This window comes from Wasmannia auropunctata, unplaced genomic scaffold (genome assembly GCF_000956235.1).
Source record: "Wasmannia auropunctata unplaced genomic scaffold, wasmannia.A_1.0 LD336045.1, whole genome shotgun sequence".
In the NCBI taxonomy this organism is placed as follows: domain Eukaryota; kingdom Metazoa; phylum Arthropoda; class Insecta; order Hymenoptera; family Formicidae; genus Wasmannia; species Wasmannia auropunctata.
Genome location: NW_012026845.1, coordinates 272,460 through 286,916, shown reverse-complemented (window position 1 = coordinate 286,916; position 14,457 = coordinate 272,460). Strand labels below are relative to the sequence as shown.

Sequence of the window (14,457 nt, the reverse complement as noted above, 5' to 3'; positions counted from 1 at the left end):
ATATGCACTTTGTACATTTTAAAGATTTTAATGGGAACGAGGACACTTTTTGTAAAGTCTTTTCTTATAAAATGGTTTATGAGATATTTTAGAGAGAAACAAATGAATTTTACACATATAAAATAATAATGAAAAATTGGTTAAAATAATAAGAAAAGGAACTTGCTAAAATTAAAAGCAAATAACGAATATATATATATTGTAATCAAGAACTTCAGTTCTTTCTTATTTAATTTGAAACTAGATTAGTAATAAATTAATTTGTAATAATTTAAAATAATTCTGTCTCATTTTTTGAAAATAGGTCACAACCGTCACAGAAATTAACATAAAAAAAAAGTGTTTACACATGGATGCACAATACGTCATATATTATTTAAAACTGTACAGAGATCCTACATAATTAACTGATCTTTAAAAAAAAAATAAACATGTTAAATATTTATAACATTATTGATTAATATTAAAATAATAATATTGATTAACATTATAATAAGTACTAGACATATATTATATTCTTAAAATATATTTTTTAACTTTAGAAAAGCTATTGAAAAGGTTTTTTTTTTTTAATATATTGGTTAGGTACGGGTGGATTAAAACGCGACCAAGTCTTCCATTAGAAAATTCGTTGAGGGCGTTTCTCTTTATCGCGAGATTTTACCCATAACGTTAGTCTGGCAGGAAATATCGATTATTGGTCAGGTATCTCTCTTTTTCGCCTGCAATCTATAAATATTGTATGGGTTCTAAAAGTGTCTGTTCATTCTCGCGAAAATATGAGCCGGGATATCTCGGTATATGCACAATGCATAGATAGAGTTTGAGGATTAATATGTTTTTAAAAAAGATTACCTTACATATAAAATAAGCACAAAATAATTATTTTTTCGTATAATATTTTTTATTAAAATTGCGTCATTGCAATTTATTGATTTCCCAAAAAACAAACTAATAAACTCATATTATACATAAAAAATGTTATTGCAAGACAAAAAGATATAATTATAATTAAATATTTATGAAACATAGAAAATATTATAATATTTTAATTTATTTTATCTAAATTATATACAAAAGGAAATATTTACGAGGGGCGCGAGAATCAAATATTGCAGTTTTGTAAGATGTTAAAAATATCAGATAATAATATTCGCGATGTGATTCTGTATTTTACCATTAAATTATATTTTTTAAAATTTTTATTATTTTATATTTATTATGCTTTTTGTAAATACACATAAAAACTGATTAATTCGAACTATAATAAAATGTACTATTCCAAGCGCTAACTTGATTTAAAGAAAGTTTAGCATTCGAGCAAGTTAAAAAGAGAAACAGGATGCGACGTGCATTGCATAGATGCAATATGTTAACCTCGTATCAGACTACACATTAGAGATTGAGGATTGAAAATTGAAGATTAGATTTTAACCAATCAAATAATTTAATCTTGTTCGTTTCTCGTTCTAATTAATTAAATTTTAATTTCTAATTCGCAGTCTTCAATCTTCAATGCATAGTCTGATACGGATTTTAATAGCGTCTTTTTTCAAAATAAGATATTTATTTAATTCACATCTAACACCGCCCACTAAAATCTTCTCATCGATTTTATTGAGTTTTCTTAGTGAAGCGGGTGTCTTAAGCGTTTCCTGTTTTAAGCGTCAATCTAAATATAGATTGAAAGTTGACTCCATCAACATTGATTAATAATTGGGACATATTATTACGTATAATACGAATTCACGTTTTGTCATGTCTCTTACATCATTATCGAGATTTATATCATAACAAGTATGCAGGATTTATATTAATCATACAAATTGTGCATAATTACAACGCTATGCAGTAATGTGATAACAATTACGGATTATATAATTCACCAAAATCTTGCATAAATGCTTATATTACAGATTTATTCGAAAATATAATAACAATATAATATAATCAATACAAAAAGTAAAAATGTCAAATATGTATAGCTTTGTAATTTGTAATTTAATGGATATCTTTTGAATAAGACAATTTTTTTTAAAATATTTTTATATTACATTTGTTATTGGCATGTGTGATATTAATGTTAAATATCTAATATTATTTTGCGCTTCCGATGATTAATATATTTTGCAAATTTCTCATTATGTTATAAACATAGGTTAGAAAAATAGATAATGTAACCCTAAAGTTTTTATCTAATAAATAATATTATAAAATTAAATAAAATATACGTAAATAAGTCGGTATTTAAAAATTTTATTATTTTCTTTATAATTTATGGTATGTAACGATACATTAAATATCAACATTTTATGTAATATTATTAAGATATGCAACAATACATAATAATATTATTTTAATAATAAGACATGTTATATTATTCAATTCATAAAATAATAGATGTATTATTATTATTATTATTATTGGTTACGTGATATTTTGTATTCTTAATACTATGTTTATTATATTATATTTATCAGATAGACACGTGTGTCAGAGACAGCAGTATAAATATATAATATAAACGCAAACAGAAGAATTTCTGTCCGGCTTTATGTTAAAGTGAAAGAACGCTAATGAGAAATGTCATGCGATAAATGTCAGGTCTAAACATAGCTTCAGACGGAAACGAGTATTTTTAAGTGAAAAGTGGGCGATTTGTGCGAATCGCAAAATATATTAAGCTGTATATACTACGTAATGTTTTTGCCCAGGGTGAAAAATCGATCTGTAATTTGACCTTCATCTAAAAGTGTGCACCAATAGGAATTAAAACAAAAAAATACTGTACAATTTCCAAAACGAACAAACCGCAAGCCCAGTCAATTAAAAACCTTGATGTTTCGCCAATTAAATATCTTCGTTCTCGACAGTAGATTGTCGTTTTGTGTATTGGGTTTGTTGCATGATGAAAGTGAATCAAACACTCTGAGTGGCGAATAAAATGTCGAGCGCGAGAAGTAGCGCATGCCAGTTAACGTAGTGATAGTAATCAATCGCATTTCTTCGACATCCGTAATCTGTTCGTCGATTTTATAATGTATTGTTATATTGTAATTCAAAGCTGCGTGAATAAAAATTGTAAGCAGCAATTTCGTGATATATTAAAAAAATTCTTTCCGCGGAAATAGCCTTCAGCATCACATATTTTTGTGATACATACGAATTTAATTACAACTTCTTATTTTTCTTAAGAAAAAAATTAAATACAGATATAATATAAATCTATTTATGCAATAAACCTATTTAGAATCTTACATATATTGTTTCATTAATAGAAGAGTGATCTTACAATTAATAACTTTTAAATGTAGAACATTTTTTAAGTTAAATTAAAACATTTTAAATATGCTTAGATGGCGAACTTTACTTTCTTTTTATGTTCAATAATGTATTCTTTAAAACTATGAGTTTTCAAAATTTGAACACTGCTAGTATAATGTGCAAATTTTATCTCTTATTAGAACTTTTCTATGTAAGCATGAGAACTATAAATGCGTCTTTTTCCACAAATTTATTAATGTCAATTTTTTATTATTATTATCGTAAAAATACTAATTTTATACTTGTGTCACTTTTCTATTAACGGAGAGACATATATTATATATAAGACTTTTTAAATAGATTATATATATATATATATATATATATATATGTATGTATAATATGTATATACACTATATATGTGTACTGATATTAAATAAAGTAACTTAAAAATAAAATTTTAATTCCCAAAATCTTCAAGCTTTTTGAATTTATACAGATGAAATGTGAAAATACAAAGTGAAAAATGATAAATATAAACTTTGACAATATGCAAGCAATAACGAAAAGGAAGGATTTAAATAAATGATTAAAACACAAGTGCGCTAAAAGGATTACATGGAAAATATTCGATGGTTAAAAGCTGAATACGCCATGCAGTTACAGTATTTTTCCAGGTTGCTTTGTATTCAGCTCTTCGCTTGGCGGTTTATCAATTTTTCGGACCATTTGTCGTGTCGTTCTGGTGCAAATAAAGCGGCAGTCGCTTCCGTACAAAGCCGGCCGTTTATTCGAATTTCCATTTGCCGCGCATATTATCATTGCCGTACAAATTTTTCCCGATTAACTCGTAATTATCCCTCTCGACCCAGGTCTCTGCTGTTTATTCCCCTGCGTCCCTCGTCCTCGCATCGATCGAATCGGATAATTATAACACTGCGGCCGGTGCTGCGGTTCGAAGGACGACGACGATGACGACGGCGACGAGGAGCGGTGTGGCGGCCGGAGTGAGAATTTCAATCTCGTGCTCGTTGGCGAATTTCGGATACTCGAGGTGCCAGCAATTTCCCCCGACGACAAATACAATTTCCAGGTAGGTACTCGCATTGAATACTGTTTACGTGGCGTTACGAGAACCCACGGGGTCATCTTGTGGAAACTGTTAATGAAGCTGCGGGAGAACATTCATTCTGGCACGTTCGTGTCGATTTTCTCTCTTTCTCCCTCTCTCTTTGTTTCAGAATATATTGTATACAGGGTGTAACTGAGGTAAGATAACAAATTTCTGGGTTGAGCTCCCCACACCAAAACATGAAAAAAAGTTCATATGAACATATGTCCGCAAATCCATTGTTGCTGAGTTACAGCTCAAAATGTTTGTTAATGGAAAATAAAAAAAAATATTTATTATAATAATATTATTTATTTGCAGTTTTTAAACATTTGTTGTAATTAAAAATTGAACTTTTTTTATGTTTTGGTGTGAGAAGCTCGCCGCCAAAGTTTGTTACCTAATTATTTCAGTTACATCCTGTATATACATATATGTATATATATATATATATATATATATTTAATTTTTATTACATATTTATATATTTTAAACATGTAATGTTATTATACTATGCTATTTTCAATAGAATATGTTACAAGTTTGATATAAATATAATACGATAATTGGTAAAGAAACACTATATTCTTATCAGTTAATAGATCTTCTATAAAATTCGGAGAATTTTGTTTTAATAGCTTAATACAGTAATTTTACCAACGACATATTGCTCTTGAGAATTACTTGAAAATGATTTTGCAAAACGTTGATAAGAGTAATTCCTCACTTAAATAGGTTTCTAAGTTAGATTGAAGTTTGACAGTCGTGGAATGAAAAAAATCTGGAAATTTAGTAGTTGCAAAAAAAAACGAATTTCCTTCAATTTCCGATTAAAGCAACGTTATAACATTTCAAGGTTTCGAAGTCATTAAAATTCATTGAAAGTGCTAAATAAATCCTTTTGTATTTTGAGCAATTTCAATTTAACATAATGAGGTGTAATATGTATGTTCGCTTGTGTTTATATTAAAAATAAAAAAGAATAGGAGAGAAGAAACATAAAGAATGTTGCGAGAAATCTCTGATAAAAAATATTTGAATATAATTTCAAGGGTAGGGTTATCATCTTCTAAAGATAATAAATGTTCTCAGGTGCGATATAATAGCAATATATTTGCATAATGGTATTTTAGATGGTACAAGCTGTTTGATTTGTAAGACGTGAATTTACTGGGAGAGTGAATTTGTATTTAATTACGCGGCGGACGACGATTAATAAGCACGTCATGTCGATGGCGGTTTTAGAGATTACGAGAAAATTAAACATGATTCAAATGTTGTCCTTGTGCCGGGTTTATTATTGACGATATATTGCGCGCTCCTACGTATTCTTCGTATATCCAAGTCCGTCTCACATTAATAACTTCCCGCGCGGATATTAGAGAGGGATAATTTCCAAGTAGGACGCGCAGGAGAAAACAGATTTGCGACTAATTTTAGAACGCAAGTATAACCGGATAAATTTTACTTGATAACGAAATCTTTATCATAGAAACGAGAAACGCAGTTTTTTTCCTAATGATAAGAAACGTAGCGAAATTAAGTCTCAAATTTATCTCTACCTTTTTCTTGTTATCACATATAATATTTTATTTCTATTTTTTTTTTATCACGTATAATCCTTGTGACAATAAATTTTGCCAGCTAACATCGTATATTAGAAAGAAATAAAATTATCTGGTTTTTTCAAGATTATTAGTGTATTGTTTCAAAATAACTAATTTAAAACATAATCTTGTTTGATCTTGTAAATTAATGTAGAATATTTAACAGCTTCGAATTTTTCCAAAAATTCCACATTTGAATATTTTGGTAAAGCCTAATGGCGCAATCTAATTTCAAAGTCAAATAACAAACTGAGAGTGTTATCTCGCTTAATCTTGCAAATTATGTGAAATATGTAACAGCTCGGAATGTTTGCGAAAACTCCTTATTTGAATAACTTTCATTGTAAAATATAATGCACGAACTAATTTCATTGTAAAGCCAAATAACAAACTTTGTGATCTTACAAATAATATGAAATAGCTTGTCAGAATTTTTCCGAAAATCTCATCTTTGCCTATTATATAAAGCCTATTACAACAAGATAAGAAATTTGCGAGAATAAAAATTGGTTGTATAAATTGTTTCTTAAAATTCGGTGCATGGATGAAAGTCGATGGATTATTTAACGATACGTACCTCTGAAATCTCTATTCGAATATCTCCGCCATAAGGGATGATCGCTCTATCGTGATGTGTGCGTAATGGTATTTCACATTCGAGAGTCATTCGATGCGGATTCCGCGGACGTCGACGATGTTGCGCTCACGACGACCGCATTTTCCCAGTAAGTAATCGGGATTGAGTTACGTCGTCGCGGTAGCAATCATGTGTAGCCACGAGCGATCCCAGAAAATCTCTAATGAACAGGAAGCAATTAAAATTCTTTTGAGATATTTGTTTTGCTCGCCTTTAGACAGACAGCATCAGAATGAATTTTTTTTCTACATCTTTCATTGCATTCTTTGTCCACGCCTCTTTGCGATTAGTGCTTAGCTCTAACAATGTCAAAGTATTTTTATAGCAGAGCAAGTCTTAACTTTTTTAATTCTTTTTTTTCTTTAGTTGTTGACAAAGATATTGTTATGTTATAATTTAAAAAATTATTAAATAATAATTATTTTTCTTATCGCTGTTTTTATAATATTATATAAAAGAAATTTTTAGGATGTTATAGAAAATGGCTGAGCATAGAAAGTAGTCATCACATCTTCTAATGTTAAAATTAATTTAACATTTTGTGTCATAGAATTAGCATTGCAGTTTAGAAGAGTACATAAAGATTTATTCTCACAGATGAAATCGTCTATTGCTTAAGATAAGCAACACAATACATGTTTGCATTTAGAACTTAAATATTAACTGAACATTATAAACGTTATATTACCGATTGAATGTTATATATGTATAAATGTACACGATATATTAATCAATTAATAAAATTGTAAGTTACGCAATTATATTTGAAGTTAAATATGCGGCAAATAAATAAGAATGTTCGGTTTTGCAAAGAATTGTATAAAAATAATCTTTTAGAATTATATTGCTAATTTAATTGGAATGCAATACAAAATGCAATATTATTGAGCGTAAATTATTTATCGAATGCATTAACTATATATTCATAGCGTATATGTCGAATTAGTGTATATATTGGATGTAAACTAACAAATTATTTATATACACGAATATCTCATGAACTAATCCAAAAAAAATTAAGAAATTTAATCTGCGAGAACCGTTTGCCAAAAATTTATTTGTGATAATGGCAGATATTTAATTAAAAAAATTAGAATTATTTTTAAAATATTCTCCAAATTATTTATCAGTTTAATTTACGATAGTCATCTGTCAGAATATTTTTGGTCAAATTAATAATATGTAATTCTTACATATAAATTAATTATCATCAACAGATGTTCTCAAAAGTCAAATTTTAAGTCAAACAGTTAGTTTCTATTATATGATATTTTTTATTCATATAATTAGTTATTATATTTTTTTATTAGAATAAAATAAAAATAGAAAAGAGGAAATCACATTTTTTGAATTTGTATCTAAAATTATGTTTTTACTGTAAAAACTAGACAAAACTATTTCTCTAAAAAGAGAGAAAGGAAAATAAAGATACAGGATATACGAATATCCTGATCGTAAGATCGACAAACTGATCTGATAAAAGACATTCGATCACAGCTCAGTATCGATACAAGTGTGTCGTAATCGTATTTTGGATTCGCAGATCTGTCTGGTTCGATGGGTCGAACCGAACTGAATGTTCTCGTAGTTTGATCAATACAAGTAGCGCGCAGGCGTTCTCGGCAAATGGAAACACGAGGCTCTCTCGTTTTCCTGTTCACGTCTGATCGGAAACAGGTAGATGGTAAGAAAAGTATACCAGGAAAAGCGCGTGCAAGAAGATCCATAGCGGAAAGAGAGTTGATTTTTTTCATCTCATAGGACACTTAAATTGGCTGTTATAAAGAGAAACTTTAAAAGGGAGAAATAAGCTTGCCAATTAAAAACATGTGCTGTTTCATTCTTATATAAAAATTAATTGTTTTAAGAACAATTTTGAATTTTTTTATCGTCAAGGATACCAAATAAATTATTCGAGATTAATTTCTTGAAAATAAAAATTATTTATTTAAGATTATAATACGATAAAAAAAGTTTTTAAATAATTTTATTATCTCTTCTGATAGGAAGGTTAAATCGAAAGATTATTAACGACATATCTGAGAAATGAAGGAATGACGTATTTGTCAAATATTTGTCAAATGCACTTATCATCTGGGCCAATCATATTGGTGTCAGCGAGGAAACCCCCAATCAGAATGATAAGCTTCCTCGTCATTGAGGCTACGTGTTTACGATCCTGACGGTCCTCGGGATATCAAATTACCGGCTTGAGATAACATTTTGTTTTGTCAATGTTCCTCTCATACAGCTATAACCGTCGTGCAAATTTTTCGCTTGGTTTCGTCGATACCGTGTGTATTGCGTCCCGCGAGAAATGATGCAAACAGAATTTCTCGATGGCACAACTCATAAATCCCCAATCGTATCTTTTACACAAAAAATATTTTATTGGGAAACGAACATTTTTTTATTTCTTATAAATTTTTTTGATTATTATCAGATTATGATTATATAACGATTTCATTTGCGATTTTAATTAATGACAGATTCTCTGATTAATTTATAATTGACTTGTTTTTTAACGAAAATGTTAAAAGAAATCAGGATATTTTTTGTAATTTATATAAGATATCGCATACTCTTTGTGATTAAATTTAACATTATAAATTAAATTTCATTATATTATTTTATTAAAGTGGAATTTTAAAATAATTTTATTTATTTCTAAATAATTAAAGAAATATAATTTTATCATTATTTTGTGTCAATGTTCAATGTTTAAGACTCTTTTTTTACAATGTTTTACAACTCGGAAAAATTGTCTTAACCTTTTCTCTGAAAAAAATTTGATTTAAAATTTATCAATTAATTTGTCATTAAAATTAAAAGTGAGTTGTTAATAATTGTTTATTGCGATATATTATATACATATATAGATTGTAATAGACGTAAGAGAAGTAAATGTTATACAGTGAGATAGTTTCTTTCTCCGTATTAGTCTCTATTTTCATGTATAGGTACTTTGATCCTTCACATACAAAGAAATCAACAAATCACTGACACGATGTCAAAGTAATGATCATTTTCTCCATGTTATGTTATCTCAAACAAACGGATTTCAGTACGATCAAGCGTACAAAGTTTAATCTCGCGTTATTCGTTCTCCACGCTGTTGACCCTTTGGGTAATCCTGCGCTCTGCTGAAACGGGTTTGAAAGGACCAGCTTCGATCTCGGAGTAACAGAAATTTCAGGATATTTACCCATCCGATGTCTCGATTGCTTTTCGATATTAAAACTCCGGTTTATACGAGCGATCCGGAAAGCTGTATTGATTTTGAGTATGTATATTTAAAAAAACATATATATATATATATGTATATAACAAAAACAAATATTTGCATATGATGTTCTAGATTTCGCGTATGTTTATTTATTAAAACAGTCACAAATTTATTTTACATATTGTTGATCAATTTGTAGTTTATCTGTAATATCGGTACAACAGTTCTTAAGATTTTGAAAATTAAGAAGTTTATGAAGTTTTTTAATAACGAATAATAAAATGCTTTTTTTCATTTGTATATTATTTAAATACTTATAATAGATTGCACGTGTAATGTGTTAATTTGAGATTTTACTACTTACTAGTATATTTTGTATTAAATCTTGAACTTAGGCTAACGGAAAAAAATTTTAGAGAAAATTTGTTTTATCAAATTTTCATCGTGCGAAATTGATTCTAGACTAGTCAAAGAATCTCGTGGAGCATGAATATAAAATTGCGTACTACAATTCTTACTCTGCTTTGTAATTTAATAACTCACGTAGAACGCTGCATATACGAAAATTTTAATAATATAATTTTGGAGCTATTTCGATATATTTTCTTTAATCAGATTAATTTGTATTTTATAGAGATTAAAGTTAATTGTATCGTAAATGCTTTTGCAATTAAATCGATCGTAGTTCAGAAATCAATAAATTTGTGTAATGTAAAGGTATCTGATACATCTTTGCGTTATTATAGTAATTAGAAGCATTGTATTGTACTCATTTAAATGATTATTTCATTTAGATGACTATTTCATTTAAATGACTTCGCATTTATCTAGAAATGCACCTAATCCTTGAAATGTATATAAAAAGATGGTAACCTCGTGTTAAACATGCCCTCGACCTTTAAACTACCGTTACGCTCCAATGAAGCAAGACACGTTCTCGGTGATTTTCAATAATGTGCGTTTTATATGTATTTTTATATTCTAAAATAAGAGAGTTTCCGCGCGTTGACATGTTTACAAGCACCATTTCAATCCATTACAGAATCATGTTCTTTTTTTCATGTCTTTATTATGTCATTGATTCATTAAGTGTTATAAATAAATATTAGATTAAATTCTTTAGCTCTACAGAGTATCGAATAATATTGACCAAAATATTCAGTTATACGTAAAAGCATACATAAAATAAATTGACATTAAATCCCAGATTGAATCTAGAAAGATTCCAAGTTAAGTTATTAAGTTGTTTTATAAGGTTACTTTTATAAGGTTAAAATAGTTTAGCAAAAAAGAAATGACGCCAACGGACATTAATAAATTCACTTATTGTCCGTCAAGCAAATTTGTTCAAGTCGAGCACTATAAATCGTGACGTTGATTTTTGTATATTTTTCGCGATAACAACCTTAAGTATTACACGGCCACGAAGCAACTGCATAATTGTACGTGTGCGTAAAATTAATAACACGCTATTTATATTACGTTAAGTGCACATTCAATTTTATGAGAAAATAACAAATTTCTCTTAATTAAGTCTCTTATCGTAATTCAAAAATTCGCGTCCTCTGCGCATCATTTTCGCGTGGTCACATATTTTCATGTCACACGTTGAATCAGATATTTTTCTTACAGTTTCACTGTAAGCAGAAAATCACTGCTCCACGAACAAGCTATGTTGCAGTTTTGATAAATAAACGGATAAGACATGTATGTGTCGTGTTAATGTTTTATGCATGACACATCCATGTTGCATTATATGACTAACATGTTTTCACTTCACTTCATAAAATTGATAGACATTTTTAAACGCAGTGAATAAAGAAAACTTATACTAATTTATTTTTTTACAATCGTAATTTACGATTATAAAGGTAAATTAAGTTATGAAGCGGGTTATAACTTTGAATTATTAAAAAGAATTGAAGTTAAAGGTGTTTTTACAAGATCAATAGCAATATTTGTATTTTTGATAATATTATTAATTGCATAAATCTCATAACAAAGGAAGATACAAGAGACTTAATTATTATAAGAAAAATTCTAAAGAAAATATATATATTTTTTTAAGAATATATAAGAAAGAATTTAATTTCTTAAGTTTCTTTTAATGTAATTTTTAAGATAAATTATTTAAGAAATAGAAAGTAATTATTATAAAAAATACTCCGATTTATATATAAAGATACAGTAGCGAACAAAAAAAATGCACGACTTTATTTTATTCATAATTGTCGTTACATTGTTTAATAGTATAACAAATTTTCTGATATATAATGGTACCTATTTTATTGGAAATATTTTAATTTTTGTGATATAAAGTTGGATATATTGAACAGCTTTTTTTGAATTTAATAATTTTTCACTCTGTGATGGTAAATTAATTGACAATATGCAGAATAGATATAACTCAGTAATAATAATTTTACGACTGTCCAATTAAATATTTGTAATGTATTTTTATTTCAACATTATAATTATATTTTTATTGATTTAAGTTTCTATATAAACATAAACACGGAAAGAGAAAATTAGTAAAATATATAATTTTTTTAAGAAACTAGTTTTTATAATAATTTCTTGTATTTTATGTTATTCACAAGTAAATCTTCTTAGTATGCATAGATTATGTGTTTCTGAATAACGTATCTAAAAACGACATCGATATTTTTACTAGAAAATAAAATATAATGAAAAATTCAAATTGCGTATTTTTTTTTGTTTTCTACTGTATTTATATAAATGTTAATAATTTGAAAGTTTGGGCTCTTAAGCAGTTAATGTTTACGTTGTTTATGTTTACGTTTACGTTATTTATGATGCTTGAAAACAATAAAAGGTAAATCCGTGTGAAACTCTGATTGGGTGAGCTCATCCAATGTTCCTGCAAGTACTGGAAAATAAACTTCAGGATAATTATGAACAGCAGTACCTATGCTTCTCATTTGTTTTGAAATGGTTATGAGCTGTCCTTTGTTGTAAAAGGCTATACCATGATAATTTAAATAGTCAGAGTAGATACTGGACCTCTCTGCGGAAACTATCATAAATGTGAAATGTGCGATTAATTTTTACATCGTTTTATACGAACAAACGCCGATTGTGCATTTAGCAATGCGCGATCTTTTGTAGTAAATCATGCGTGTGTCGTATTCTTGGTAGATACGAAAACAATGTTGTGTGGGTTGTAGCATTCTACGATGCGCATAGCGGAAAAAAATAGTGGGAACTTTTAAAAGCGAGCATTTGTGATGACCTACTTCAGTTTACGAGTGGCATATGCAAACGCGCGATGCATTTTCCAATTACCTTCGGTATATTCGGAAATGTGCTTGCCTTTTAGTTATGGCCTACACCGATCAATAAATCTCTGAGAGGGTTTTCATATATATGTATATACAGGAAATCCATGGATGCAATAACATAAGGAGAAATATGATTGAGGGACAGAGAGAGGGAGAAAGAGAGAGACAAGTGTATGATAATTTAGGAAACTTTATTTTTCCAATTGAAGCATTTATGACTTTATAATTATATATTGTATTTTTAAAAATATGTGTAAAACAGAATACAGCTATACCTGAAATATTGTTCATTTGAACTTTTTATCATCAACAATATCATTTTCATTTTCGATCAAAATAATATTATATAGACATAAAAATATTCAGCAAGTATATTCTTTATGTTTGACGTCATAATCATTAAGTGCACTTTTTTAAATACACTTAATGGAATTAATAATTTAATAATAAAAAATTCATTGAAATAAGATAAAATATTATAAAATTTGTTAGAAACAACAAAATAGACTGACTTTAAAAACAAATAATTTATTTGGCCAAATAAAGTAACATGCAATTATATGATTCAGATAGTTTTTAATGATGAATAAGATGAGATATTATCTGACCTATTATTCCAAAATGGGTTTTATTTAGATTCAGGGCTGAGATATAAAGTATTTTTAGAAATGATGTTATCTTTGCAACCAGTTAATATCAACGTGGGGCCAATATCAGTGTACGATTGTGTGACCTTCCGATATTTTGCGAAGTAAACTGAAAAAGGGGTAGATAGCTGACGGGAACACAGAGCGACTAAATTAACGCGACATTTTTATTGCAATGTCACCGAGTTTATGTATACTTTGGGTGTAATTTAGAATATTTTTTAACGTTATTGCTATTTGTTCATTTGCGAATGCACTAATGGTTGAAATACGATGCATTTGTAAACGAATGTTATTGCACATGTTTATTTTATTTTATGTAGTTATTAATTCAAGCGTCAGTTTTCAATAAATTTTATTACAATTAAAAGAGATAAAATATCAGGGATAATCTATTATTATTCGCGAATAAAATAGTAGTATAAGTTTTAACACGACCATTAATTACTGAAAGACATTTTAATATTGAAGATACATATTGCAACATATTAATTTTAATTTTAAATATATATATACAATATACAATTTCTCAACAAAATTAAAGCATCACTTACTCTACCCTTCAAAAATAGGCAAAATTCAAGAGAGCGTAACTTCGTCAAAAATGATCGTATCGAGATGTTCAAAAAAGCATTTTACAGCTTAAAATCTCTACTTTTCAAA

The 14,457-nt window shown here is 28.1% G+C and overlaps 1 protein-coding gene across 1 annotated transcript in view; it reads left to right on the top strand.

The window, feature by feature from the left end:
* The window catches only part of LOC105451760, a 42,136-nt gene that overhangs the window by 13,631 nt on the left and 14,048 nt on the right, over positions 1 to 14,457 (top strand). The window contains exon 2 of the mRNA XM_011692420.1: positions 4,137 to 4,357. Coding sequence (XP_011690722.1) covers positions 4,137 to 4,357 — 221 coding nt within the window. The remainder of the gene's footprint in view (positions 1 to 4,136; positions 4,358 to 14,457) is intronic.